Here is a 26,887-nt window from a genome sequence, read left to right as displayed (position 1 = left end):
GAAAATGAAAATAAGTATAGGCTACACTTGAAATACTCAGTTATTATGAGGAAGAAAAGCTAGGGCATAAGGTAGGGAAAGACCATCACAGGAAAAGATTATTTTTATGCTAAAGGGGGACATAGCAGGAAAGATGGAACTGAAAGTCCTGAAAAGCAAAGAAGTAATAAAAGGAAAAGTACAGGTGACAGTGAGTACAGCAGTGGGAGGAAATGAATACAAAGGACAATGGAGGGCAGTGCTCTTCTCTTGAGAAAGGGTAAAGCTCACAGGCAGGAGTAACTCTGAAATCACAGGCAAGTTTAAACGTATATGCGAATCTGTCATGTGAAACAACAAATTTCTTCAGTCTCAAGGAGGTTCACAACCTCCTTTTAAGAATACATTTCCGAAGAAAATAAACCACAAGGTGGTAATAGGCAATGGCAGATTAAGAATAATGGGTAGGCCGGGCGCAGTGGTTCACGCCTGTAATCCCAGCAGCTCAGGAGGCTGAGACAGGAGGATGGTGAGCTCAAAGCCAGCCTCAGCAAAGCTGAGGTGCTAACCAACTCAGTGAGATCCTGTCTCTAAATAAAATACAAGATAGGGCTGAGGATGTGGCTTAGTGGTTGAGTGATCCCGAGTTCAATCCACGGTACCTACCCCCTCAAAAAAAAAAAAAAAAAAAAAAAAACAATAATGGGGAGAAGCTGGGCATGGTGGTGCACACCTGTTATCCTGGCAACTAGGGATACTGAGGTAGAATAGCAAATTGATCAAGCTTGGCCAACTTGGTGAGATCCTGTCTCAAAAATTAAAAAGGCTGGGAATAGAATTCAGTGGTAAAGCAACCCTGGTTCAATCCCCAGTACCAAAATAGTAGGAGGAGGAAGAGGAGGAAGAGGAAGAAGAGAAAGAAGAGGAGGATCAGACGAAAGGATTCCTCTGCTTGGACAGAGGAAGCCACAGCAGGACCAAGATGAAAGACAAATCAAACACTGAAACCTTGTTAACTTAATTCCAGGACAGTCTGGCCAGAGCAGGGTGATACCACTGGTTCTTAAATGTAGAAAAATTCTAACTGTATTGAAGTCTATTCCAGAAATGAATATAATGAACTAAATTAGGAAAAAGATTTTAAAAAGGGAGAGAGCAGTCTATAAACATAATTCAAAAGTGGCTGGCATTCAGTCACTCAGGAAGTACTGCCAGGTACCATCCTAGACCCTTAAGATACACAGGTGAAGAACTGACAAAAATCCCTCCATGATGGCTACAACCTGGAGAAAGTAAATACTTAATAAATGAATAAATGACAATAGAGCAATAAGGATAGACAATGATTAGCTGCAGGATGGTATTCATGAGAGTGATCCAGAACTATTCACTCTAAGGTGAAAGTTTACCAAGGATTGGTAAACTAAGCACCACGGGTCAAATCTGGTCCATTTTTTCTTTGGTTCATGAATTAAGGTTAAAAAGGGTTTTACCATTTTTAAATGTTTGAAAGAAATAAAAGGAATATTTCATTCACATGAAAATTATATGAACTTCAAATTTTAGTGTCCATAAAATTTGGATGCACTCATTCATTTATGTATATTGTCCATGGTTGCTTTTGCACTATAACAACAGAGACCATCTGTCTGGCCCTTTGCAGAAAACCACTTGCCAAACCTGGTTATACCTAAATGAGGGGAAAAAAAATAGTATGTAAAGGCTGTTAATGGAATAGTATTTTAGTCCAATAGTAAATACAAAAGTCCAGAGACAGCAACAAGCACAGCATGCATGACAGACAGAAAAGGTCAGCATGGCTCTGTACCAGAATGAATGAGAGTAAAAAGAGATGGTAATGAGAAACAGTCTTGATCAGAGGCCAGCTCACATACAGCTTTGCTGGCCACAGTAAGGAATCTGGATTTTTTCTAACAGTACAGGAAGACACTGCCAGGTTTAATGTGAGTAAATAACATGATGTGATACTGGAGTTCATAGTTGCTGTGTGAAGAACAAACTCTAGTGAGGGAAGAACACAAGCAAGGAGAAAGTAGTTCAGTCAAGAAATTATAATGGGTAAGTCTAGGGTTTTGGTGGCTGAGTTGCTGAGAGGAAGCTGGGAGCTGGGGTATATTTAATGCATTGCAGACAGAATTTGCTGATGACTTAGGTTTGGGATGTGAATAAAACAGAGAAATCAAGGATAACACTTGCAAAACTTTGGGCCTCAGCAACTGGATATATGATGGAGTCATTCCAAAACAAAAAAGACTGAAAACAATAAAAGCCTTGAGAGAGAATATCATAGATTTTTTATTTTTTTGGGTGGTGGTGGTGCTAAGGATGAAACCCAGTGCTTTATGCATTCTAGGCAAGCACACCACCACTGGGCTACTCCCCATCCTTTGATGAAAATTATCAAAACAGTTTTACATGGTAAGTGCAAGGTATTTATCAGATATGCAAGTGGTTCAAGACATACCTGTCTTCTTATGTGTAAACTGGGAATAATACTGGCACCTTGGGCTGGAGTTGTGGCTCGGTGGTGGAGCACTTGCTTATTAGCATGTGTGAGGCACTGGGTTCAATTCTCAGCACCACATTAAAAAAAAAAAAAAAAAAAAAAAAAAAAAGTCCACTGACAATTAAAAAAAAAATTAAAAAATACTGGCACCTCACAGGGTGATCATGAAGATTAGGTAAGATACATGTGAAATGCTCAGAGTACAGTCTGGTCCCCAATAAATACTCAGTTAATATTAGTCACACTTATTGTTATCCAAATGGAAATACTATACACCTGGTTGCACAGGTCTGGAACTCCACCAAATAGTATCAGAGACAAACATTTAGTTGGTAGTCCTCAGCATATAGATGAAGGCTAGATGAGATCACCAGGAAGAATGTGTAGACAGAGAAGGCAGCCAAAAGTGGACTCCTGAGTACCTCCAACATTTGGCAGAGGAGGGTAACCACACAGAATCCTCAAAATTAATAACTGATGAGTTAAATAGAGAAATAGTAAGTACAGTGTTACAGAACCCAAATAAAAAGGATGTTTTAAGAGTTATCAGCTGGTGCAAATGCTGCCAGAATGAAGTCTAAGAAGTATCTATTCAATCTGGTAAAATGGAGGTTCTTAAGAACTTTGATAAGGGCTGGGAATATAGCTCAGTTGGTAGTAGTGCTTGCCTTGCATGTGTAAGGCCCTGGGTTTGATCTCCAGCACCACCCAAAAAAAAAAAAAAAACACCTTGATAGTTATTTCAGTGGAGTCCTAGGAATAAAAGTTCGATAGGAAAGGCTGATGAGAGGTAAGAAATTAGAGATAGCAATTACACATAGCACTTTGAAAGAGCCTTGTGAAAAGGAACGAAGGATCAGGTAGTAGCTGGAGGAGGACATGGGGGTCAAGGATCTTTTTTTTTTTTTTTTTTTTTTTGGTACCAGGGATTGAACCCAGGGGTGTTTAACCACTGAGTCATATCCCCAGGCCTTTTTAATTTTTAAAATTTTGAGAGAGGGTCTTGCTAAGTTGCTCAGGCCTTGCTAAGTTGTTGAACTTGTGACCCTCCTGCTGCAGTCTCCCAAAGCCACTGGGATTACAGGCATGTGCCACTGTGCCTGGTTTTTTCAAGAATTTTTAAAAAGAATTATATTCAGACACCTTTATATTGTGATGGCACCAATCCAGTTGTGGGAGAGAAACTGCAGATGCAGGAAGAGAGGATAACTGCATGTACAATCCTGAGCAGATGAGAGGCAATGGAATCCAGAGCTTGAATGTAGACTTTGGTCTTCAATAGGAGTAGGGCACTTTGACTGTAAAAGATGCCAGATAATGTAGAAGTACTAAAGTTTCCTTTTAACAGGAAGGGAATACTACTAAATATTTTATATATTTTTTAAATGCCTTCACTCATTCCTATATTTGGTATAATACAACTACCTCTCAAGAGTCAGTACATCAGTAAATGAAGACTAGTAGCTAAACTGCTCCCAAGGACAATTCTGTTAATATTAGTTTTGAGAGCTTTGATTTTCAAATTACCAATTTCCAGAATATCTTGCAAAGTACTGTAATTTTAGCATTTATGCTCATATTCACATCATTTTTTTTTTTTTTTTGGTGCTGGGGATTGAACCCAGGGCCTTGTGCTTGCAAGGCAAGCACTCTACCAACTGACCTATCTCCCCAGCACCCACATCATTTTTTAAGCTGAGCTTATTAAAAAGAAAGCAGGGCTGGGGATATAGCTCAGTTGGTAGAGTGCTTGCGTTGCAAGCACAAGGCCCTGGGTTCGATCCCCAGCACCACCAAAAAAAAAAAAAAAAAAAAAAAGGCAAGCAAGCAAGCAGAGCCAGGCACAGCAGCATACACCTGTTATCCCAGCAGCTCAGGAGGCTGAGGCAGGAAGATCCTAAGATCAGAGTCAGTCTCAGTAACAGTGAGGACCTAAATTCAATGAGACCCTGACTCTAAATAAAGTACAAAATAGGGATGGGGGATGTGGTTCAGAGGTTGAGTGCCCAAATTCAATTCCAGCTGCCAAAAAAAAAAAAAAAAGTAGATAGTAAGCTACCTGTGAGGAGAGGCTTGTTCAGTGCTAAAGTCCCAGCACTTAATCATGTGCCTGGAACATAAAAGATAATCTTTCAAACATGAATTCTATTTTCCAATCTCTGCCCTTTTCTTACTTTATAGAGTATAATATTTATGACTGCCACTTAGGAAGATGAGTCTCTTTGCAGATATTTTTTCATCATTTGTAATAGAAGAAAATGTAGTGACACCTGTAAATTGTTTTCAAAACTGAAATATAAAAATCAACAGAGAAAAATATACTCAAGCATGGTCAGATATGCAGACATTGAAAGGCAAACTTCTTAAGCCACCAAGGATACTGAAATTTAACTAGTCAAGAAATGTAACAGGGGGCTGGGGTTGTGGTTCAGGGATAGAGCACTTGCCTTGCATGTGTGGGGCACTGGTTTCGATCCTCAGCACCACATAAATTTTAAAAAAAGGGCATTGTATCCATCTACAACTTTAAAAAAGTTTTAAAAAGAGAAATGTAACAGTTATTAAACATATCATAGTCTCTTGTGAACAGATAGACAGGGGCAAGGGCTGATTCTCTAGGGTCACTGTGCATCAAACAGAAGAGTGGTTGTCTGAATGCATTAATAGAGAGGAAGAGATCTGAACTGCTTTAAATATGCTCTCTGCCTGATGTTGAGAAATATTAACACAAAAAGATTAAAGAGTGCAAAGACAATAACACACTGTTCTTAAATAACACCAGAAGGTAAAATTTTTATCCAGATAAAAATGAAGTTCAGTATTCAAATATTTAATTCAATTCTACCTAGCAACTATCACCCAAGAAGCACAAATGCTGTCTACTTTGTAATCAGAGGAAGTAGTAGTTCTCCTCGTGCCTACTCCACATTAACAAGATCAAGAAGCAAAGATGCCCAGCAGCTTAGGAGACTGAGGCAGGAGGATTGTGAGTTCAAAGCCAGACTCAGCAACTCAGCGAGACCCTATCTATAAATAAGATAAAAAGGGCTGGGGATTTGGCTCAGTGGTTAAGTGACCCTAAATTCAATCCCCAGTACGGGGGGTGGGGGGAGCACTAAAGATGCTCAAAACAGCTAAACAAATGAGACAGGTAAACTTTACCCATTCTGCTTCAGAAATGGAGGTATTCAACTTGAGATTACATATTTGTAATCCCAGCAATTTGGGAGGCTGAAACAGGAAGATCCTAAGTTTGGGATCAACCTGGGCAACTTAGTGAGACCCTGTCTCAAAATAAAAAGAGCCAGGGGTGTAGCTCAGTGGTAAAGCCAACCGATTCAATTATGAGCACCACAAAATTTCAGAAAGGACAGGTAGTCATAGCATAGCTTATCTGTCTTTAAAAACAAAACAAAAACAAAAAAATGAATGTCTTCAGATATTAAGCTATTCAGATTCTTGGCAATGTCCCAAATTACTTTCCAGAGTCATTAAAAAAAAAAAAAATCAAGAAGGTATATTTCCAGATTCTTCAGTTTCTAAGTTTAAACTGATCAATCTATTAGCAAAAGCAAAAGAAATAAACCCACCTAACAGGCAAACTGTAGAAAATTAGGCTAGTAATCATAATCTTTAGGTTTACTCTTCTTCAACAGAAAAAGTACCACAAAATGACCAGATTTATTTGTATAGAATGAAAAAATTAATCAAACACCAACTTTGTTTTCAGAGATGGTTCTTTTTATTACAAGAGGATTTGGTCCCTCAAATGCCAGCTCTAAGTGGTTAACTTCATCTTGAGCCATATCCTCATTTCAACTACAAGTTTCTACTATAAAATTTCAGTTCTTCTCTTTCAGCTTGTTGTCCTCATTCTGGTGCAAAAGTCAAGCTGCATCTTTCCTTCTGGGAAGATGGGCTGTTGGATGACCAACAGCAACTGGGGTAACACCGAAGAAGTCATAACTTTCTTCCCTCTCAAAGTAAATAGGGTTACCTCTTTGTAAAGTCAGTTTCATGAAGGAGCAGTTGTGAAGTTAGAATGACAAACATGAACATTCCCCTTGGCAAAAAAAAAAAAAGACTACCAAGTCTGCCAACATGATTTTGATCTAATTTTTTTAGGAATTAATGTTCAAATATAGAAGGTGGGAAATTTTGTGTTCTTAATATTATGAAAAGCCAATTGGTGTCTTCTGACTGCCCTGTCATATTTGGAAGTTTGCCATCACATTCTGAGAAGACCACATTAGGTGGCATTAACCCATTAAAAAAGTCCCTGGTATTTTTTATTATTCTAATAGTAGAGACTCTCAAGAAAAATAAAGAAATCATAATTAGTCTTTGTTTTCTTATTTTCCTGCTTTCTGAAGTTATACCTCTATGATTAACAATTAAAAGTTACAGGAATAGAATGAATCTGTTCCACTTCCAATTCCCAGAGTTTCTCAGATGATGGCCAGTTTTACAATCAGGGAGTCAAACTGTCCTTCATTTTGCCACCACTTGCAGAATTCTGCAACAATCCAGCTTCACCTATGAACTCCAGTCATTTTGAGAAAGACTGGTTAAAAGTGGTCTCCATTTATTATAAGAAACTTAAATATTTGATACATATACCTTAAATAAACCAAACATTGATTCGTCTAAAAGAAAAAATTTATACACAATGCCAGTATAAAAGTTCTAATGCTTCAATAACCCAATCAAGGTTTTGGAGCTAAGTGTTGGTAGGAAAACTGGCTGGTGTTAATATCAACTCTGCCCAGAGTTTTGGTAATCTATATGAATAATCCCAATTCACAATTTTCATTCTGACTGTACAGGAAATGCTTTCTGCAACCCAACACATCTAAAAAGGTTTCATTCTGAGTGATGCAAGCCCTCCACACAGCCTCAAAAGCCAAGGGTCAGAGGCTTTTATAAGACTAATTCACATGAAGCAAGATTGGAGATGACTTGCAAGCACTTGTGATAAAGTATCCACAGTCAGTGATAATCCTAACAAGGGACATTCTGCAGTGCTTCTCTTTAACTGAAAACTGAAAATGGACAGAAAAGCTACAAATACTTGTTTCCTACATTGAGTCCACATCACTGGTTTTCCCTGGTTTCTCTTGATGTTTAAGATTTCTCTCTTAGCTCCACTTAACACAATTTTTATTCTAGAAAACCAAGACAAAAATCCTTATTTCATAAAGGCATTTCTCTGGAAACTTACTACTAAAAATTAATTATTGCCACAAATTGACCGTTCAAATCAAATACTTTTAAGGGAACCAATGAGGCTGTAAGGCCCCCTTGGGGAATATTAAAAAGTATAAAACATGATCCAAGTCCTCAAGGAGCTGAGGAAGAATACGTTTATTGATTTTCAGAAGGGGAAGGTCACTTGAGAGGTCATTTTATATATATGTAGGCAAGACTGTACTTTAAAAATTCACCTCCAAAGAAGATAAAATTATTTTGGTAACTTTTTTATCATCACTGTAATGACAATGATCATTAGCAACAAGTTCTTTACCCCTTACTTTCATTTAAGCCTATTTTCTCTTATTCTACTACCAGTGGAGCTAGAAAACAGCTGGTTACCATTCCTAATAATGGATCCATTCATGTTTTCTGAAGTTATAAGTTGCCTCTTAACCTTTCATTTTCTCAACCTTTCCTCACAGGACTGAATTCCAATCATATAATCATCTTTTGAGTCTCCTCAGAACCGTCTCCAAGGTCTCCTCATCCCTTTTAAGTTGAGGAACCTAGAAATGGAAACAACACTCAAGTAAGGGGATGATCAGTGCTAAGTATTATCTACATAAAAGATAATGCCATCCCATCAAGATACCTCAAAATCACTTCCAGAACCCTAATCAGTAGCTTTACAAAATGTCTTATAATGGCTCTTTGGCTTTCCTCTGCCATACTTAAATGAGTTTAATATTTTTTTAAAAATCAGTCAAAATTATTCTGTCTGTTCTAGTTCCTCTAGCTTATGTAATATATCCTTGCAAAATGTTCTTATAAGTCATACGCACATTTAATTTTCAATTTAGCAGTCACCAATCACCTCCTATAAAAAAAAAAGTCACCACTGTAAACAGTGTAAAACATAAATGAAAAAAAAAATGATTACCTAGAAATTGTCTATGTCTTGAGAGAATCACAAACTAAAAGGAGAATGACATTCAAAAGTGTCCACAATGAAAGAAAGTCTCGACGTTTTTTGAGGACAGGTATAAAATGCAATAAGAGGAGGAAAGGAGAAGTAGAGTTTCAACTAGCACTAAGCATCTGTGAAAGCTTCATGGGAGAGTTATGTGGGGATTTGAGTTGAGCCATAGAAGATGAATTAGCTAGGGGCAGGTCAAGAGGGAAAGAGACTAAGGCAAAGAGAAGCTGTAAAATGTAGAAAGGCAGGTCCACAAAGACTAAGAACATCTAACAGCTTGGCATTCAACATAAGTATAGCAGTAAAGAGTGTGTGTTGAGGAGATAAGGTTCAAAATGTAGAAATGAAGGCCCATCTAGACTATGAAGGGCTAAGAATTTTAAATTGTACATTAGTGAAAAGTCAAAGAGTTTTACAAAAACAGTGACATTAATCGACCTATATTTAAGAAAACCACTGGCAATACTGTGTAGGGTTTTAAAACAGAGAGACCGGTTAGAAGATTACCATAATAATCCATGCAAAAGTAATGAATTTTTATTGGGACTGCAGCAACTGAAAAGCAGGGACAGATTAAAGGAATGCTACAATAGTCTAATGGATGTGACTCAGAAATCCATTGGATGGGGGTAGGAACAGAAAGGACTTGATTGGAGAGCAAGAATGAACTGTCAAGTAGATGTAGGTTAAGATTTTAACCCCAGTTTAGCCACATAATAACCATATGACTTTAGGAAAACTACTTGTCTGTGCCTCAGTTTCTTCATCTGTAAATGATGGTGTAGAGTATATTCACAAACTTTTTTTTTTGGTAGTACCAGGGATTGAATCCACAGCCAAGTGCATGCTAGGCAAGTAGTCTACCACTAAGCTACATTCCTTGCTCCCCTTTTAATTTTATTTTAAGAAAGGGTCTCACCAAATTGTCCAGGCAGGCCTGGAACTTGCAATCTTCCTGCATCAGCCTCCTAAGTAACTGAGATTACAGCTGTTTACCACCACAACCTATAATTTTTTTCTTTTTTGTGAAAGATACAGTAGAAGTATATTTTGCCTTCTACAGTATACTGTCCTCTACTAGTTATTCTTAAACTTTAACCTGATTTGACTATTTGAGGATTTGGAGGTTTTCTGCAGTACTGAGAATTGAACCCAGGAGAGTTCTGCCTCAGAGCTACCTCCCCATCTCTTCCCTGACAATTATGCAACTCATGGGGACACTATTTCTTGGTATCCTACCTGCCTGTTTACTTGGCCTTATTCTTTCTTCTCCCTTTTTGCCTAATCTCTAATTACCTTTTAGTTGGACATCAGTGTTACCAAGATGAGAGGCCGGCCTTTATTTGGTTCCACTAAACTTACTGAAGAACTCGATACCTACTGGGCTCGGTGGCACACGCCTGCAATCCCAGTGACTTGGGAGGCTGAGATAGGAAGATCAAAAGTTCAGAGAAGTTTCAGCAATTTAGCAAGATCCTAAGCAATTTAGCAAGACCCTGTCTCAAAAATAAAATAAAGAAAAGGGTTGGGGGTGTGGTTTAGTGATAAAGTGCCCCTGGATTCAATCCCCAGTACAAAAAAAAAAAAAAAATTTGACACCCAAAGCAAAATTAAGAACATTCTGAAGTCAAGATGTTGTGTAGTATTCATATTGGCAAACAGAAATTGCAGTACTCAAATGGGCACACATATTCAGGTATACCTCAAAGTAATAAAAAACAATTATCTTGGTAGAAAAAAAAAATTACAGAACTCACATCCTTTCAATTTCTCTATTCTAATAATAATTAGGGCTTCCCATGCACCAGGCAAAGTGCTAAGTGCTTTGCATGCTGGTCTCAATTAAGCTTCACAATAACCTAGAAACTAGATTATCCCTAATTTACAAATGAAAAAAACTGAGACATGAAGAAGTCAAGAAACTTTCCAAAGTTATACAGCTAATAAATGGCTAAAATAAGATTTCAATCCAGGCAGTCTAAATTCAGAGCCCAAAGTTTTAGAAGCTCTTAATTACTGTGCTATACTGTCGCACACTATTCCAGATTAGATTATGAGATTCTGCTTCTCCTTTGTAATGATGTTTATATATGCATGAATAAAAAAATCCTAGCCAGAGATTACCAATGGATTTCCTCATTAACTAAGCTTAAAGAGATGTTATCCCAAGATTTTAAGGCTTATAATTAAAGGCAATAATCCAGGGACAATGTTGTGTTTGATCTAAAAATTAGCCAATATTCACAGATGGACAAAAGCTGAATATAGGCATGTATAAATATTTGTTCCTCTAGGAATAAGATGTTTATTATAAATGTGTGACTAACTTCTCCCTACTTTTTAGAACTGAGATAGTTCAAGGGAGAGCCTAATAAAAATTTTTCTTCAAAAACATTCCTCACAGGTTGGGGTTATAGCTCAGTGGTAGAGCACTTGCCCAGCATGTGTGAGGCACTGAATTCAATTCTCAGCATCACATATAAATAAATAAATAAATAGAAGGTCCATCAACAACTAGAAAAAAAAACAACACTCCTCGTTAGTCTTATATTCTCCTGATTCAAAACAGAAAACCATAATTATTTTGGTACTCTAAAATGAGCATGAAACAATGACGCTTCAGCAAAGCACAGACAAGGGTTAGATCTCTCAAACAGTTCAAAGTTAGAAACATTCACAATTCTCACTGCTGAAAGACATCAAAATATCTCCACCCAAACATTCCAACAAAAATCCATGAAACAGGTGAAATATATGCAAGAAACTCCAATTCCTCAAATAAATGCCAATGAAATAGATCCTGGTACCTAATAAGGTCTTGCTATAGCAATAATTAAAGGTAATATATCTGGGGAAATCCCTTCAGTCTATTTGTCAAATAGAAAAACAACTACTCATTTCAAGGAAAGGGGAATTTTCATACACTGTATATAAAACTGCCAACTATACATTTACATCTTTGTTAACTGTTTCCTTAAAACTAAAATTCACCAGGTAGTATATGCAATGTCTAAAAAGTTAAGCCAAACTTGGTCTCTTAGGAAGTTTTGTACTAACCCCACATGGAGACTTACATCACCTACAACAACTACAAATCACACAACAAAATTCTCCTTTCAAATGCCTTAGTCTTTAGAAGCAAATGTTTCACAGTGGCTCCAGCCTCATGGCTAACTTCCCCTGTTGTGTAACCTGACAAGGTAAAAAGTGCATTGAAATATTTAACAGTGGTGGTATGGATTTCTTTGGATAGGTCAAGAAAAGCAGATCATTCTTTTTAAAAACATAAAGAACCATTTTATGGGAAGTCATTCTCTCAGTCCAAGTGTCTGTGCATTTCCTCAAGGCTTTCTCAGAGACCTTATTGAGGGGGGAAATGAAAAGGCTGACAAAAGGACCCCTTTTCTCTCCCTATTCCCAGCATAATCTACCTCAGCCACGAGGCCAGTAGCATCTACACTGTCATAAATGCCAGCAATTAGAGAATAAAGCCATAAAACCACCCACTCAGGTATAAGAGTGCAGGCCTCCAGCTTTATTTAATGCATGCCATAAAAGATCCTGTACTTCCTTCTTTCAGACCAATGAAATGACAATAACAACAAAAAAATAGTCCTTTGTCTGCCTACCTCATACTGATGTGATCAATGAAACCATCTGGGCCCAGGTGAAAGATTTAAGAACCTTTTCTTAATAAAAGACTCCCTGTTTCCCCTAGCATGTCACATGCGGATCTATGAAGAGATGTGCTGTATTTTGTGCACTAACAGAAACTAAAGTCAAACTACTTTTTCCAGAAAAAAAATTGTGAAATGCTTCTAGAAGCTGGCCAATTTCTCACTTCTCAAGAAATATTAGCACTACAAGATTATTCTTTAATTAGCTCAACAATTTCTAGAACCTCCTAAAATCTGTTCTAATCTAAAAAGTTAATTTGAATCTCAAAGCTAACTTTTATTCTGTTTCAAAAAATCTGATGTAATTTAGGAGCAATCAATAATTTTATTTGATTGTCTTCACAAATATCACAAGTCTGTGATTTACTCCATGGTAAGATTTCATTCATCAAGCTTCATAAACCAGTCTAGATAAGATCCAAGTCAAGTGCTTTATACTAGTTAACACTTGAGCATCTTCTTTCCTACTAGTGCCTACAGGGTTAAGAATCTGATTAAAATGTAGGTGTATCATGCCAGACTCATTAGTAATTTAACCTTTCTTAATCCCTGAAAATAACATTCAAACAAAGGAAGGTCCCACCCCAGCAATCCTTAAATAAGTTCCTCCCAAAGTAGTGATGGTCACAAAGTTTCCCCACTCCTCAAAGGTCTAAGCCACTGGGCTCTCCACCTTGGCAGAAGAAGAATGAAAAGACAAGATATTCACAAAAGGCTCAATTGAAGGCCTTCAGTTAAGTGCTAGAAGGAAGCTGTGCCAACACTAGTGGAATGTGGGCTGGCTCAAAGAGATCTTAATTAGGAGACCTACAATTAAAACACAGCAAGTATCCAAAAAAGAGATGCACTGCAGTCTGTTATGCCTCTGAGCAAGCAAAGCACGGCTGCCACCTCCTCTAGCCACAGGGCAAGGGAGGCAACTGGTATAGAGTCTGCACAGCTGTTCTCTGGAAGGACAGCTTCAAGGTGAGTAAAGAGATGAGAACTAAGTCAAAATGGGAATATTTTTTCTTAACTTCCAATCAGAAGGTAAATCACTATTATGTGAATGACTCCCACAAGGAGAATGTGCCTTAAGATAATTCAATGGAAGGGAAAGATGGAGACATTTCACATGGTTTTCAGTGAGGTAAAGAGAAGTTCTAAAGACTGAATTTCTAATGCTCAGTAAAACTAAAGTACTTCATTTTAGAACATATTCACTTCTTCCCACAAAGTAGGTACTGTCACTTTAGACTAATAAATACACTGATCTACTGAATTTTTCTTTTCATTTAAAAACTTAAGGAATATACTACCTAGACTGAAAATAACTACCCTTTTGGATAGCTAAGACAGTACAAACAATGAAAAGAAGAGCCAAACAAGAAATTTAGTCAAAGAAAGATGGCTTCTTCACACCAGATAATGTTGGGGGTTCCTACAGGTTCTCAGAACTATGTTTAGAACTTTACCTTTGCTGGGGATATAGCTCAGTTGGTAGAGTGCTTGCCTTGCAAGCACAAGGCCCTAGGTTCAATCTCCAGGATAAAACAAACAAACAAACACAACAACAACAATAACAACTTTACCTTCAAGCCAGGCAGTTGTGTATGTCTATAGTCCTAGCAACTCAGGAGGCTGAGGCAGGAGGATTGCTTGAACCCAGGAGTTCAAGGCCAATTTAGGCAACATAGTCAGACCCCACCTCTTAAAAAAAAAAAATTCTTCATTTTTCTTTATTGCTTTTTTTTTTTTTTTTTTTTGTGGTGCTGGGATCAAACCCAGAACCTTGCCCAAGTTAGGCAAGCAATCTACCACTGAGTTACGTCCCCAGCCCCTACATTTTTCTTATAAATGAAATTGGCTAACTTCAGTGAAGTCCTTATATTTTTTCCAAAAAATCAAAACTCCCCACCAACTTGGAATTTCTCCTAACAATAATGCCAGTTAAGTGGGCAAATGTACAATCTGATATTAAAAAAATTACAGTGGCTCATGCCTGTAATCCCAGCAGTTTGGGAAGCTGAGGCAGGTGGATCACAAGTTCAAAGCCAGCCTCAGCAATTTGGCAAGGCCCTAAGCAACTTAGAATAAAAAGGGCTAGAGGTCAGTGGTTAAATATCCCTGGGCTCAATTCCTGGTACCAAAAACAAAACAACAAACAAACAAATAGTCATCAAACGGGAGCACAGACTCTCACTCTTGAAATAAACACAGAATAAATTCTGACCTAATCAAAAATTTAATGTATGTCAAGATAATGGAACAAAAAGGATTCATAAGCTATTTTGTGCAAACTTTTCATTTTACATATCAGAAATTTAAGGTTAAAAAAAATTGTTGGGCTGGAGTTATAGCTCAGTGGTAGAGCCCTTACCTAGCACGTGTGTGTGTGTGTGTGTGTGTGTGTGTGTGTATAATTTTTAAAATGAGTCAGGCACCATGATGCATGTCTGTAATCCCAGCAGTTTGGGAGACTGAGGCGGGAGGATCCCCAATTCAAAGCCAGCCTCAGCAACAGCAAGGCGCTAAGTAACTAATACAAATACAAAATGGGGTGGGGGATGTGGCTCAGTGGTTGAGTGCCCCTGAGTTCAATCTCTGGTACCAAAAAAAAAAAAAAGGAACTGTCAATGGGCACAGTGCTGCATGCCTGTAATCATAGTGATTCCGAGGCTGAGGCAACAGGATCACAAGCTTGAGGCTAGCCTCAGCAATTTAGCAAGGCTCTAAGCAACTTAGTGAGACCCTACCTCACAATAAAAAAATATAAAGGGCTGTAGATATAGTTCAGTAGTAAAGGGCCCCTGAATTCAATCACTAGTACCAAAAACAAAAGTGAATTGTCCAAGGTTTCCAAACCAGCCAATGACACAAAAGGGAAGAGGAAAGGCTAAAAATGGGCCTCTGATTTCTTACAATATGCAATAAAATAAATTCTACTCCTATTATACAGAAAGCCCAAATAGGAGACCGGCAACACCTATGTATTTTAAAAAATAATCCCATCTAGCCAGGGTGGGTAACACACACCTGTAATCCCAGAGGCTCCGGAGACTGAGGCAGGATGCAGGAGGTTCACTAGTTCAAAGCCAGCCTTAGCAACTTAATGAGGCCCTAAACAACTCAGCAAAACCCTGTCTCTAAATAAAACACAAAAAGGGTTGGGGATGTGGCTCAGTGGTTAAGCACCCCTGAGTTCAATCTCCAGTACCCAAAAAAAAAAAATTCCCGTCTTAACAAAATTTGGTCACAAGGAATTCTTACATATAGTTGTTACCAGAGAGTTATTCAATACAAGTGAAGTTAAGGATCAATGGCAGTAAAGGATAAGTCTCCTCTGGCTAACAGAGTCCCAACGAGGAAGTGATACGGAAGTTCTGTCACCCACTTTTAGAAGTATTAACTTAGGTTTTGTTTTGGGCAACTTCAAGTCATTATTTAATTAAAGAAACCACAATTTAAAGAGGTCAGGATCATTTGGGGTTATATAACCATTTCTTCTTCATGAATCTAGACAAGAGTTGATATGGAGCTGTAAGCAAATTCTGAGAAGCAATCTTTAGAATTCTATATCAACCCAGGTGAGTCCTAAACTGCCCTTATGGAACTTTATCATTGATTTGCAAGACTATATAAGACTAATATTTAGTTTTTACATTGAAAACTACTAGATCAAAGGAGATCATCACTTTGATTTAGCACTAACGACACATTAACCTATGATTGCCCCAAACTACCACATAAAAAGCTTACCAAGAGCTCATTCAAGCCCAATTCAGAAAAAATACTAAAGTTTAATACAAGGAGTCAACCACTTTTCTCACAGTTAAGTTGCGACTACTGTTCAGGCAAAAGTTTAAAAAAAAAAAACCCTCTTATTAATATTTAAGTTAACTGCAACTCCTTGACAAGGTTTACATTATACACTAACGTGAAGCAAAATATATCATCAGTTTTCAATCATTTCATACCGCCAGAAGATAAGGAAATATTAGCACCTGATTAGAACTTTTAAGGTGAATTTTCAATGACCAACAGATAAAATATTCTGGTGCCCAGACATTAGGTCCCTGAATCCAGGTATGTCTCTTTCTAACCAGTCTCTTGAAAAGCTATGATTGGACACTGTCAGCATAAAACTTTGCTTTAGATAAAATATGTGATAACATTTGCAAGGTGAAATTTGGTCCTTCAATACAAAGTATATAAGCATGCTAAACAAGAAGAAAATGCTTCTTAGGATCCCCTTAAAACAGACTAACTTCCTTAATAGAGACTTTTTTATTATACTCAAATATACATGGGGCTAAAATTCTACATATAACCAGGCAAGTCTCAGTTTCGAAAATATGCAGGTAAATGAAATGTCAGTAAGTCTTTTTTTTTTTTTTTTTTTTTTTTGCTGCTGTATCTTTTAAAAAAGCAAAATCAACTCACATTTAAGCACCAACTCCATGCAAGTAACCTGAACGGTTCAGTCTTTTTGTCATGTATGAGGCCTTTGGTTCTCCAACTACATGGGATCTGTGTTGTTAGCTTAAAAAATACAGAATTGGCCTTTCAAAAAAAAATAATAATCTACAGCAACCAATAAATAGTCTCAAACAACCCTGCTGACTGCAGCTGCCTTCTGAAGGCTGGGAAAAGGAGGTGGAGATAGAGCAGAGAGGCAGGGAGAGGGGACGCTGCAGCTAGCTACATAGCAAGGAACACGCCCCCATCATGTCCTCCTTGCTCTGTCAGAAGGCGGTTGTTGTCAGTCTCCTGATCAGGCTGCCTTGGAAACATTTTTAAAAAGAAGGCAGGAAGACTAACACTAAAAAATGTCAGCTCCTTGAAAGAAGGGTCCGGGGTCCCTGGGATCTCCTCCCTCCCGGTCTTCCCAGGATCTTTCGGTAAATCTAAAGGGGTGCAGGGCACAATAGACACGAAGGGGTTTGCCCAGGATATTTTGTGTGCACCAACGGCAGAGCACGCAGGAAACGGCTGGTTGTTATCTTTCCCTTTCTGTTTCAATCAAGAGCACTCCAGAGCAGCAACCCCCTACCCCCCTTCTCCTCAGCCCCTAGCAGCTGCTCTTCCTCCTCCTAGCATCCCCCATCCCGTTCTTCCCCCCTCCCCTGTGTTTCAAACTCCCCCTTCTGCATCCAATGGAAAACAAATGCGCAACGCCACTGGCTGAACCTGAACTCAACTTCCCTTCCCAGGGCAACTTTCCATTTTGCTGAAGGAGGCTGCATAATGACTATCAAAGCATCCCCATTCTAGCCCCTTTATTAATGGGGAAGGGGCAAAGATCTGGCCCTTCATTCAACCTGGGTTCCCTTCTAAGAATCAGAGAGATAAACCTAACACCTCCCTCTAAGGAATAACTTAGCTTCATAATTCTCCTCTTTCTCCCAACCCTAAGCAACCACCAGCACCACACTAAAGTAAAACTGTCCCTTACCTACTCTCCTCAGCCTAACCCGGCTTTCCCCACCCCTTGCAAGCCCCAGGATTGGCCTGGGAAAAGGTGGATCAATAATGAAATGACGAGAAAAAGAAGGGTGGGAGGGAGCTAGGGCTAGAGACTGCGTGCTCTCAGGCGCAGTGGGTGGGGTAGGAGAGCAGCTGCTTCCCCTGGGAGGATGCAGCCCAAGTACCCCTACAAACATCTCCCATCACAGGGCCCCCTTCCCCAGAGCTGGAGGGAAGTCTGCTCCTCTCCAAGGGAGTGCTGGAAAGCTGCTCTTCTCAAAGCCTAGGGGACGCCGGGCTATTTCCCCTCAAAGATGCCACTGATCCTTCATTCTGAAGGAGGGACTGGGTGGAGTGAAGGTAGAGTAATTCCCTGCTACCAGTAGGCTAGAAACTAGCTCTGGAAGATGGGGTAAGAGACCACTGCAGGAGAGCACCGTTATCTTCGAAGGGAAGGAGGTGAGGGTTGGCAAGGTGAGGAGGAAAGGAGATTTCCCCATGGGGTAGGGCGGGACGGGGGAGGATCTGTCTGCTGGGGGTGGGGTGGGGGTGGAGGTGAAGGAAGGGGGAGTGGCTGGCAAGGTAGGGACCTGGCCGGGGATGAGGCGAGGGCTCGTCAGGTTTTCGGAAGCAAGGTGTTGGGAAGGGACCTCGATTCCCAGGGGCTACAAGAACGTGGCCCTGGACGAGACTACCATCCCAGAGATGCCCGAGAGGAAAACTGCCCTAGGAGTAACACATCTGCCCAAAGAGGGAGGCGGGGATGTGGCGGGATCAGGTCTCTAGCAGGGAGGGAGGGAGGAATCTTGCTCGGATGAGGTAATCTGTGAAAGGGAGGAGGGGTTCAGGCCCGGGATGGGAAACCCCGGCGAGGGGGTCTGTGCCAAGGGATTTGGGAAAGGGTCCGGGGGAGGAAGGTGGAGGGCAAACGCCCTTAGCCAGATGGGTTCAAAGCCCGGGGTGGGGGCGTCTGGGGTCTGCAGCCCTGTATGGGAGTCCCAAGATGGGAGGGCCATTTGCCCGGGTCAGGGACCCCAGGATGGTTCCAGAATTGGGATGCTCCTCAAACATGGATGGGGGAGGGGAAGGGGCTCCGCAGAGGGTCGAGACCCCGGACCTGGGGGTTCCTCGCCCCCTTACCTCTCCGCTGCCGCCTCCCCCGCCGCTCTCCCCAAACACTGCCCGGAACCGGCGCAGGTTGGTGCCGATGGCGGCCGAGACCTGCAGCGCCGCGTCGAAGCCCGGGCCCACCCGGAGCAGGGCCGGCCCAGAGGAGGCTGAGGACGATGACGAAGACGAAGACGAGGCGGACGACGAAGAGGCTGCTGAGGCGGCGGCCGCTCCCCCTGGAACCCCAGCCCCGCTGCTTCCCGCCGCCGCCGCCGCGGCCGCCACAGCCGGGGGGGAGGGGGGCGCCCCGGGGCCGCCACCGCCGGCCGGGGGCCCGGGGGGAAGCAGCAGGGCCGGGACGCGTTGCCGCGGGGCGCCCCCTAGGCCCCGGCGCCCCCCGCCGCCGCCGCCCCCGGTGGTCCCGGGTCGGGCGGGGAAGCGCCACCGACAGCTGTGCGCCATGTTCGCCCCGTGAAGTGAAGCAGCGAGAGGGAGAGGCGACAACACAGGGGGGCGGGGAGGCGAGGGGGGGTGCCGAGGGCCCCGGAACCTGCCTAACACGCTCGGCGCCGCCCGACCGCCCTCACCCGGCCCGCCGCTATGCAGAGCGCCGGGCCGCGCTCGCCAGCCCGGCAATCTGTATACAGGCCGCGGGCCTCCGCCTCTGACGCCGGGCCGCTGCTACTCCATGCCGAGGCCCGGGCTGCCTCCTCCTGCCCGCCCGCCGGCCCCGCAACCTGGATAACTGTATGCCCCGCCCTCCGGGAGCGGCATTGCTAGGGAAAAGGAGGGGGGAAGGAAGCCCAGGAGTCCGGAGCGGCGCGCGGGTTCCGGGGAGAGGGGGAGGGGGCGAGGGCAACTGGGAGGATGGAGGCGGAGGGAGCCGGGCCGCCTGCAGCCTCGAGAGCCGAGAGGCCGATTACACACGTTCCCGGGACGCGCTGGGAATCGAACCGCCCGGGAGAGCAGCTTCCAGTATAGCGCGGCTGCTGGGTCGGGGAGGAGTGAGCCTTCTCCTCCGCCTCAGGGCACGGATACGAGCGGGGTTAGCCCGAATCGAACGCCACTGGAATAAAAGAGCTCTTATTGTACTACATGCAAAACAGAAGCGTTGCCCAGTTTACTATATGCAAAATAGGCAGGCCCTCGGTGAACGCGCCTTAAAAAATAAGAAAAAGGAACCCCTCCCATCTTCGTGCTGGAGCTCTCTCCAAAATGCACACCAAGTGGCAGGTCTCCCGCCACCTCCTGGCCCTACTGTGCACATGGGGCCGAGGAGCTTCTGGCTTTCGTGCCCTTCTGCGGAGTTGGGTTATGTTTCTCCAGTCCAGCCATTGGGGCCACGGCGTGCTCCGCTAACGACGCGGTGGTACAACGAAGCTGAAGCTGGGTGGCTAACGGGGCCTGGAGGGAAGAGGCGGGCAAAGGCGCCCCCGCCCCTTCTTCCTCCGGTCCCTGCCTGCCGCTGCATGCAAAGCAGACCCTAATGTATGCACGCAGAGGGAGGGGGGCTCGCGAGCACGTTTCTGATTAAGAGAGGGGGAGGAGAAGAGCGTTGGGCATTATGATACACTGGATTGAAGGGGCCCGCCGGCGGCGAGCTGTGTGCGCGGGGTTAGCTTGCTGAAGGGGGGAGGGGGAAGGAAGGAGGAGGGATAGGGCGGGGGATGAATATCCACCGGATTTACTTTATTGCGGGAAAGAGGGGAGGGCGCCTGTAGCAAGGCGTTAGAAGCCTGCAAGGCTGGGAAAGCCGCGAAGGGAGGGAGGGGTTTGTGCCGGGAGAACTTGCGTTGGTTGAAGCTGGGGGATCGATACACAGCCAGCAGGCCCCGGGGCAGCCTCAATCCCCCGCAGTTGAGGTGGAGTTCGCTGGAAGGTCACGCAGCCTTTCTGGACTCCCGCACCCGGACAGCGCACTGCTTGTAATATTACAGCCTGGGGCGGCGAATTTGGGAAGGAGGGGGAGGGTCGTGGTGAGCAGGTTGCAATCAGCTCTGGCCCTCTGGAGGGTGCGCTACACGCCTCCAGAGAAGGTCCACGGCCTCCTGGTGCTGAAAACCTACGTCCTTCCAACATTTGTGCAGAGCGAATGATGGGGTGGGAGATGGAGGGGAGCAGATAAAGGGAGGAGACACAAGCAAACCCCAACTCCCCGAACTCGTCCCGGATCGATCATCGTTCCAGCAGGGCAGGATGGGGCCCAGCTGGTTTGCAAAGCGCACACTCACACAACGCACGCACAGAACCAGATTCCGTTGTTACATCGCGTGGTTTACTAGGTGCAAAAAGGGTGGGAGAAGCGGGAGAGTATTAAACGGCAGTCCCAAGACTCAGCTAAGGACATAGACACCCCATTGTGGACGATTTCTCCACTGCAATGTATTTAACGTTGGGCTCTGGGGTTTCTGCTTCAGTGTAGCTGCACTGATCAGTTACAGATTGGCGACCACGTGGATTCCCTCAAGCATCCTGATTTGTTCCTTCTTTCACTCTGTCTCGCTTATTTTTCTTTTGTATTTGCCGGCCCCCCCCTTCTTTAATATGCATAACGGTCTTCAGAGGTAGTAGGCAGGGGACCGAGTGACAGGCTTTATATAACTGTGTCAACAGGATTTCTTCCCGCCCTCCACCCTTGAGAAAACATAAACTGATTGGGTTCTGAGTAACCTCACTTCAGGCTCGCTTCATTTAGCACAGGTGGGAGGTCTGCAGGTTGGGTGGCAGCAACAAGAAGGAAGAATGTCTTTGAAGATTGTGAAGACGCAAGCCTCTAGGCAGGAAAAACTTGAGAAATCATCTAGCTTGTGTCTTTGCCTCTAGACTAGTCCAAAAGGAGTCTGAAAAAAAAAAAGTGTTTTTTTGTTTTTTGTTTTTTGTTTTTTTTTTAATTGTTGGAGTTTTTAGGGCAGAAATAACAATAGCAACTAACACTTGTTGAGTGCTCTCTGTGGGCCTCAGGGTTTTGCTGTTGTTGTTGTTTTGGGGTTTTTTATTTGTTTTTTTGAGAAGAGAGAAAAGTTAATTTATTGGAACATTGACGCTTTCCATCAGGGCCCACCCATTTTACTTCAGCATCCAGGTGAAAATCCATACCCAGTACAGGTGACACAAAGTTCCATCACAGTGGATGTGAGTCTCAGTATTTTATGTGCATTCAATTCTCACCAGTCCTATGAAATTCTGATTTTACAAGTGGGAAGCCGAGCCTTAGCATCCAAGGTCACACAGGTAATTAGTAGGACCAAAACTCACTGAGATCACCAATATCCGCTAATCATACTGCTGATCATGAAAAAACATTCTTGGGGCTGGCTGCGTAACTTATTGGTAGAGAGCTTGCCCAGCTGGGTTCCCTCCCCAGCACCAAAGAGGGAAAAAAAAAAAGGTGGGAGAGGATTCTATACTTACTCCCAAAGTGCCTTAAATTATAGGGACTGTATTTATTTTAATTCATTTTTCTTGAATACCTAATACATTCAAATGATTGAAATTTTAAAACCATTTAAAGTAATTTAAAACCATTTTGAACCATCTCCCCCAATCCTCATATCTTACCTTTTGTAGCAGGAAATGTTATCAGTTGTATATGTCCAGAGATAATCTATGCCTACTCAAACAAATACACATAGAAGTTTTTCTGTAAAAGAAAGTGTATTAAATCCACTTCATGTATCTCAATTATTTCACTTTATATAACTTGTAAATCATTTATCTGTAGACAGTTTCTCTATTCTTAGGGTTCTTTGAAATAGAGGTAGCTTAATTTAACCAGTTCTTTATTGGTGAGCACTAAAGTTGTTTCCAATATATTGAATTTCAAACAATGCTGCAGAGCACAACCTTGAATATATATCATTTTGCAAATCTGCAAATATATCTGTAGTATATATTTCTAGAAGTGAAATAGCTGAGTCAAAAGATGTGTACATTGGTAATCCTGGTAGATATTACCATGTTGTCACCAATAAAGGTTTTACTGATTCATACAACCTCCAGCAATGTTCCAGGGCCTTTTTCTCCTCTCCCTTCCTGAAAGCATTTTTTTTAAAATTTTTTTATTATTGTAAACAAATGGGATACATGTTGTTTCTCTGTTTGTACATGGCGTAAAGGCATACTGAAAGCATTTTTTAACCTTCTTGATTGTTGCCAATCTAATAAAAATACACATATTTTAAATTTTTTCCAAATAACACAACTAAACTTTTAAGACAGAATCCCAAATTTTGCCCATTTCTGCAAATTCCCAAATTATTTCTGGCTTCAAAGAGACCTCCAGATGTTTGCTACTTTTTCCTCTCCCCCAAGATTTCTCATTGCAAAACAATATTGTAGAGGAACTAACATGGGCTCAGAGTCACAATTAATGACCAATTAATGTTTGTAGAATAAATGGCCCTTCCTGGCTGCACTCTTGGACCTTGGGATTCATACCCAAGGGGTCTGGTTTTATCAGAGGATTTGGCAGTTGCACGTACTAGGCTGTTTTTTTTGTTGCTGCTGTTGTTTTACATTTTATTTAAAATCAGTTAAATTGTCTCCATTTGAAATTGTACCAGTGTTCAAAGTTCACATTTTTCAAGGAAAGAATATGATAGGCATAATTATTATTTAATTATGGTTGTTTCATCTTGCAGAAACTTGAAGGAAATGTTGCACTAAAGCATTTTCTTTCCCTCTCTTCCCAGTTGCCTATAAATTGTACTCTCATAGCAGACTTCTGATGGGTATCTTTACCTTCAACCTCTGTCCTTTCTAATTTTCATTGTTTTATTTATTCAGCAAGCACGTACTCTATATCAAGTACTATAAGAGTTGAAGACACAAATCTTGCTGGACGTTGTGGTGCATGCCTGTAATCCTAGCAACCTGGGAGGCTAACACAGGAGGATCTCAAGTTCAATACCAGCCTCGGCAACTTAGAGAGACTCTGACTCAAAATTTAAAAATAAATAAGTATGCTATCTCAAAACTTCCCCAGAAACCCAAAAAGCATTTTGATTTCTCAAAAATAGTACTTCAGTGCTATGTCATATAAGGTACACGTAGGATAGTATCAAAAGGCAACTAGCCAGGTCACATTAAGGAGTTTAGATTTATCTTATAAATATGGAACAATTTCAAGCAGGGTCCAAATTGAGAATTAGTGTGACAGCATGGTGGCAGCTGTGTGTAAGAAGGCAGGCTGATAGGGAGACTAGAGGCAGAAATGCAGGTGGGGTATTTCTGACCTCTTCCAGAACCTCAAACCCATGTATCCATATGCACTAATCCAGGCGTGGATAGTGAATGGAGTGGAAATGAATGTGTAGGAATGAGGACAGAGTCCAGAGAAATTTGGCAAACAGAATGACTTCTGGTGTCTGCTGAGATGGAGGGGATACAGAAGAGGGCCTGTCTCAGGTTACCAACTAGGGTAGACAGGGATGATGGAGATAGCACCAACTAAGAAAAGAATAGGAGGAAGGGGAGGTTTTTGCTTAGAGGTGATCAGTTTGGTTTGGAGCAGTTGAGTTTGAGACGCCTACAGGACCTGCGGGGGTAGTGGGGGCTGTCTAATAGGCAATTAGATAAATCAGACCAGAGCTCAGAAGAAAATGAAGACCTGAGACTGAGCAGCACAGAGATAGCACTTAAATCCACAGGCATGGATGAGCCCCCACAAGAATGTATATAGCACACAGAGGCAAAGGATCAAGCATAGAACCATAAGAAGCCCAGATCTGTGGGAAGGGTTAGCCCAAAGTACCCAGAGGAAGGAGGTGGAGAAAGAATGGGCCCAGTGAGGCAGAAGGGGCAGGAGGGAAACCAAAGGAGAAAGAACTTCAGAGGAACCATAAACATCAAATGCAGCACAGAAGTCCAGAAGCAAAGGGAGCGAAGAGTGTTCATGAGTTCAGAGGGAAGCCACAGGTGATGTCTGTAAGAGCAGGTGTAGGGGAAAAGTGAAGGCCCAAATCAGACTGTTAGGTAAGGAGGGAATGGGGAAGGCGAGGAAGAGCAGGGCAGGTAACTCTGAGGAGGTTTGTTGAAGGAAAGGAAGGAACTTTTAGCTGGAGCTCCTTAACACATGATTAAGAATTGATTTATTTTATTTTGTTGGTACTAGGCATTGAACCCAGGGCACTCTAGCACTGAGCCACATCTCTGGCCCTTTTTATTTATTTTTTTTTTGAGACAGGGTCTCACTAAGTTGCTTGGGGCATTGTTTAGTTGCTGAGGCTGGCCTCAAACTTGTGATCCTCCTTCCTCAGCCTCCCAAGTCTCTGAGATTACAGGTGTGCACCAACACGCCTGGCAAGTTTATTTTTTAAATTAATTTTTTGTTATTATAATAGTGAGATATGTAAGGTAATAATTTCAAATCTTATGGAAGAGCAAAATAAAAAGTCTAAATATCCCTTTCTTCCCTCCAACAGTAGTCTAACTTCCAAAAGGCAGTCATCAATAAGTTTGTTGTCTGGTATTTCAGAACATATAAAGTATGTATGAATGAGGGGAAGAGAGAAGGATGGGAATAGGAAAGACAGGAGAATGAATCAGACATAACTTTCCTTTGTTCATATATGAATACACGACCAGTGAAACTCCACATCATATACAATCACAAGAATGGGATCCTAATTAGAATAAGTTACACTCCGTGTATGTTCAGTATATCCAAACAGGGCTGGGGTTGTGGCTCAGTGGTAGAGTACTTGCCTAGAATGTGTGAGGTACTGGGTTCAATTATCAGCACCCCATATGAATAAATAAAAACTAAAGGTCCATTGACAACTAATAAAAAATATTTTTAAAGATATCCAAATATATTCTACTGTCATGTATATCTAAAAAGAACAAATAAAGAAAAAAAGTCTACATGTGTACACCTATATCTTTTTAATCACTATGATCACAAACCACTATGCTTGGTTTCTTAATCATTTTGACAATGTGTCCCCGTAGCCCTTCCTTATCTTTCTGTCCTTATCTCCTGCCTTTCTGTCATGGAGCTCATTCTATCCCTACTGCTTTGACCTCCTTGCGGTTCCTGGAACACGCAGACACACTTACACCTTAAGGCTTTTGCACTTGCTGTTCCCTTTGCCTGGAATGTTCTTCCTCCAGATATCCTCTTGGCTCACTCTCTCACTTCCTTTAGATCTCTGCTTAAATGTCTCCTCCTCAGAGGCCACCTCTGTCATTCATAATACCTCATCCCACTTCATTTTCTTCCACAGCACTTATTACTGCAGATTTGTTTAATATCAGTGTCTCCCATGTGGAAGCTCCACAAAGGGGGGGTCTTTTTCTGCTTCACTACTCAGCACCCAGAGTCTAGAACAGAAGGGGACCCTTAATAGATACTCAATCAAATATGCAGAAGCATGGAGAGCTGCCATAGTACAGTCTTAAGGATAACAACATAGTGATTAAGAGTGCAAGCTTGCCAGGAGTGGTGGCACACGCCTGTAATACTAGCATTCAGGAAGTTAAGACAAAAGGAGCTTAAGTTCAAGGCCAGCCTTGGCAATTTAGTAAGTCTGTAAGAAACTTAGCAAGACCCTGTCCCAAAATAAAAAATAAAAGGGATGGGGATGTTGCTCAGTGGTTCAATCCCTAGCACCAAAAAGAGAAAAGAAAAGAAATGCTCAAGCTGGGCGCGGTGGCACATGCCTGTAATCCCAGCGGCTTGGGAGACAAGGCAGGGGGATCTCAATATCAAAGCCAGCCTCTGCAAAAGGCAGGCACTAAGTAACTCAGTGAGACCCTGTCTCTAAATAAAATCCAAAATAGGGCTAGGGATGTGGCTCAGTGACTGAATGCCTCTGAGTTCAATCCCTGGTACCCAACCCCCCAAAAAGTGTTCATTGCTGTTATTGGTAGTATTCCTTCTTTTTTTCCTCCTTCCTCCGTCTTTCTTTCTTTCTTTCTTTCTTTCTTTCTTTCTTTCTTTCTTTCTTTCTTTCTTTCTTTCTTTCTTTCTTCTTTCTT

General features: G+C 41.9%; 1 protein-coding gene across 5 annotated transcripts in view; it reads right to left on the bottom strand.

Moving 5' to 3' along the window:
• The window catches only part of Kmt2a (lysine methyltransferase 2A), a 77,984-nt gene extending 58,537 nt beyond the window's left edge, over positions 1-19,447 (bottom strand). For 2 of the 5 annotated variants that reach the window (XM_047517376.1, XM_047517377.1), the window contains exons 1-2: positions 18,938-19,447; positions 16,775-16,873 (exon numbers count right to left, since the gene is read on the bottom strand). In XM_047517376.1, the coding sequence (XP_047373332.1) occupies positions 16,775-16,873; positions 18,938-19,369 (531 nt within the window). In that variant the 5' untranslated portion in view covers positions 19,370-19,447. The remainder of the gene's footprint in view (positions 1-16,774; positions 16,874-18,937) is intronic. The other 3 variants (XM_047517378.1, XM_047517379.1, XM_047517380.1) reach the window with 2 other exon arrangements.
• Between the last annotated feature and the right edge of the window lie 7,440 nt (positions 19,448-26,887).

The sequence above is a fragment of the Sciurus carolinensis genome, chromosome 11 (assembly GCF_902686445.1).
Source record: "Sciurus carolinensis chromosome 11, mSciCar1.2, whole genome shotgun sequence".
NCBI lineage: Eukaryota > Metazoa > Chordata > Mammalia > Rodentia > Sciuridae > Sciurus > Sciurus carolinensis.
This window is presented reverse-complemented; position numbering and strand designations above follow the sequence as displayed.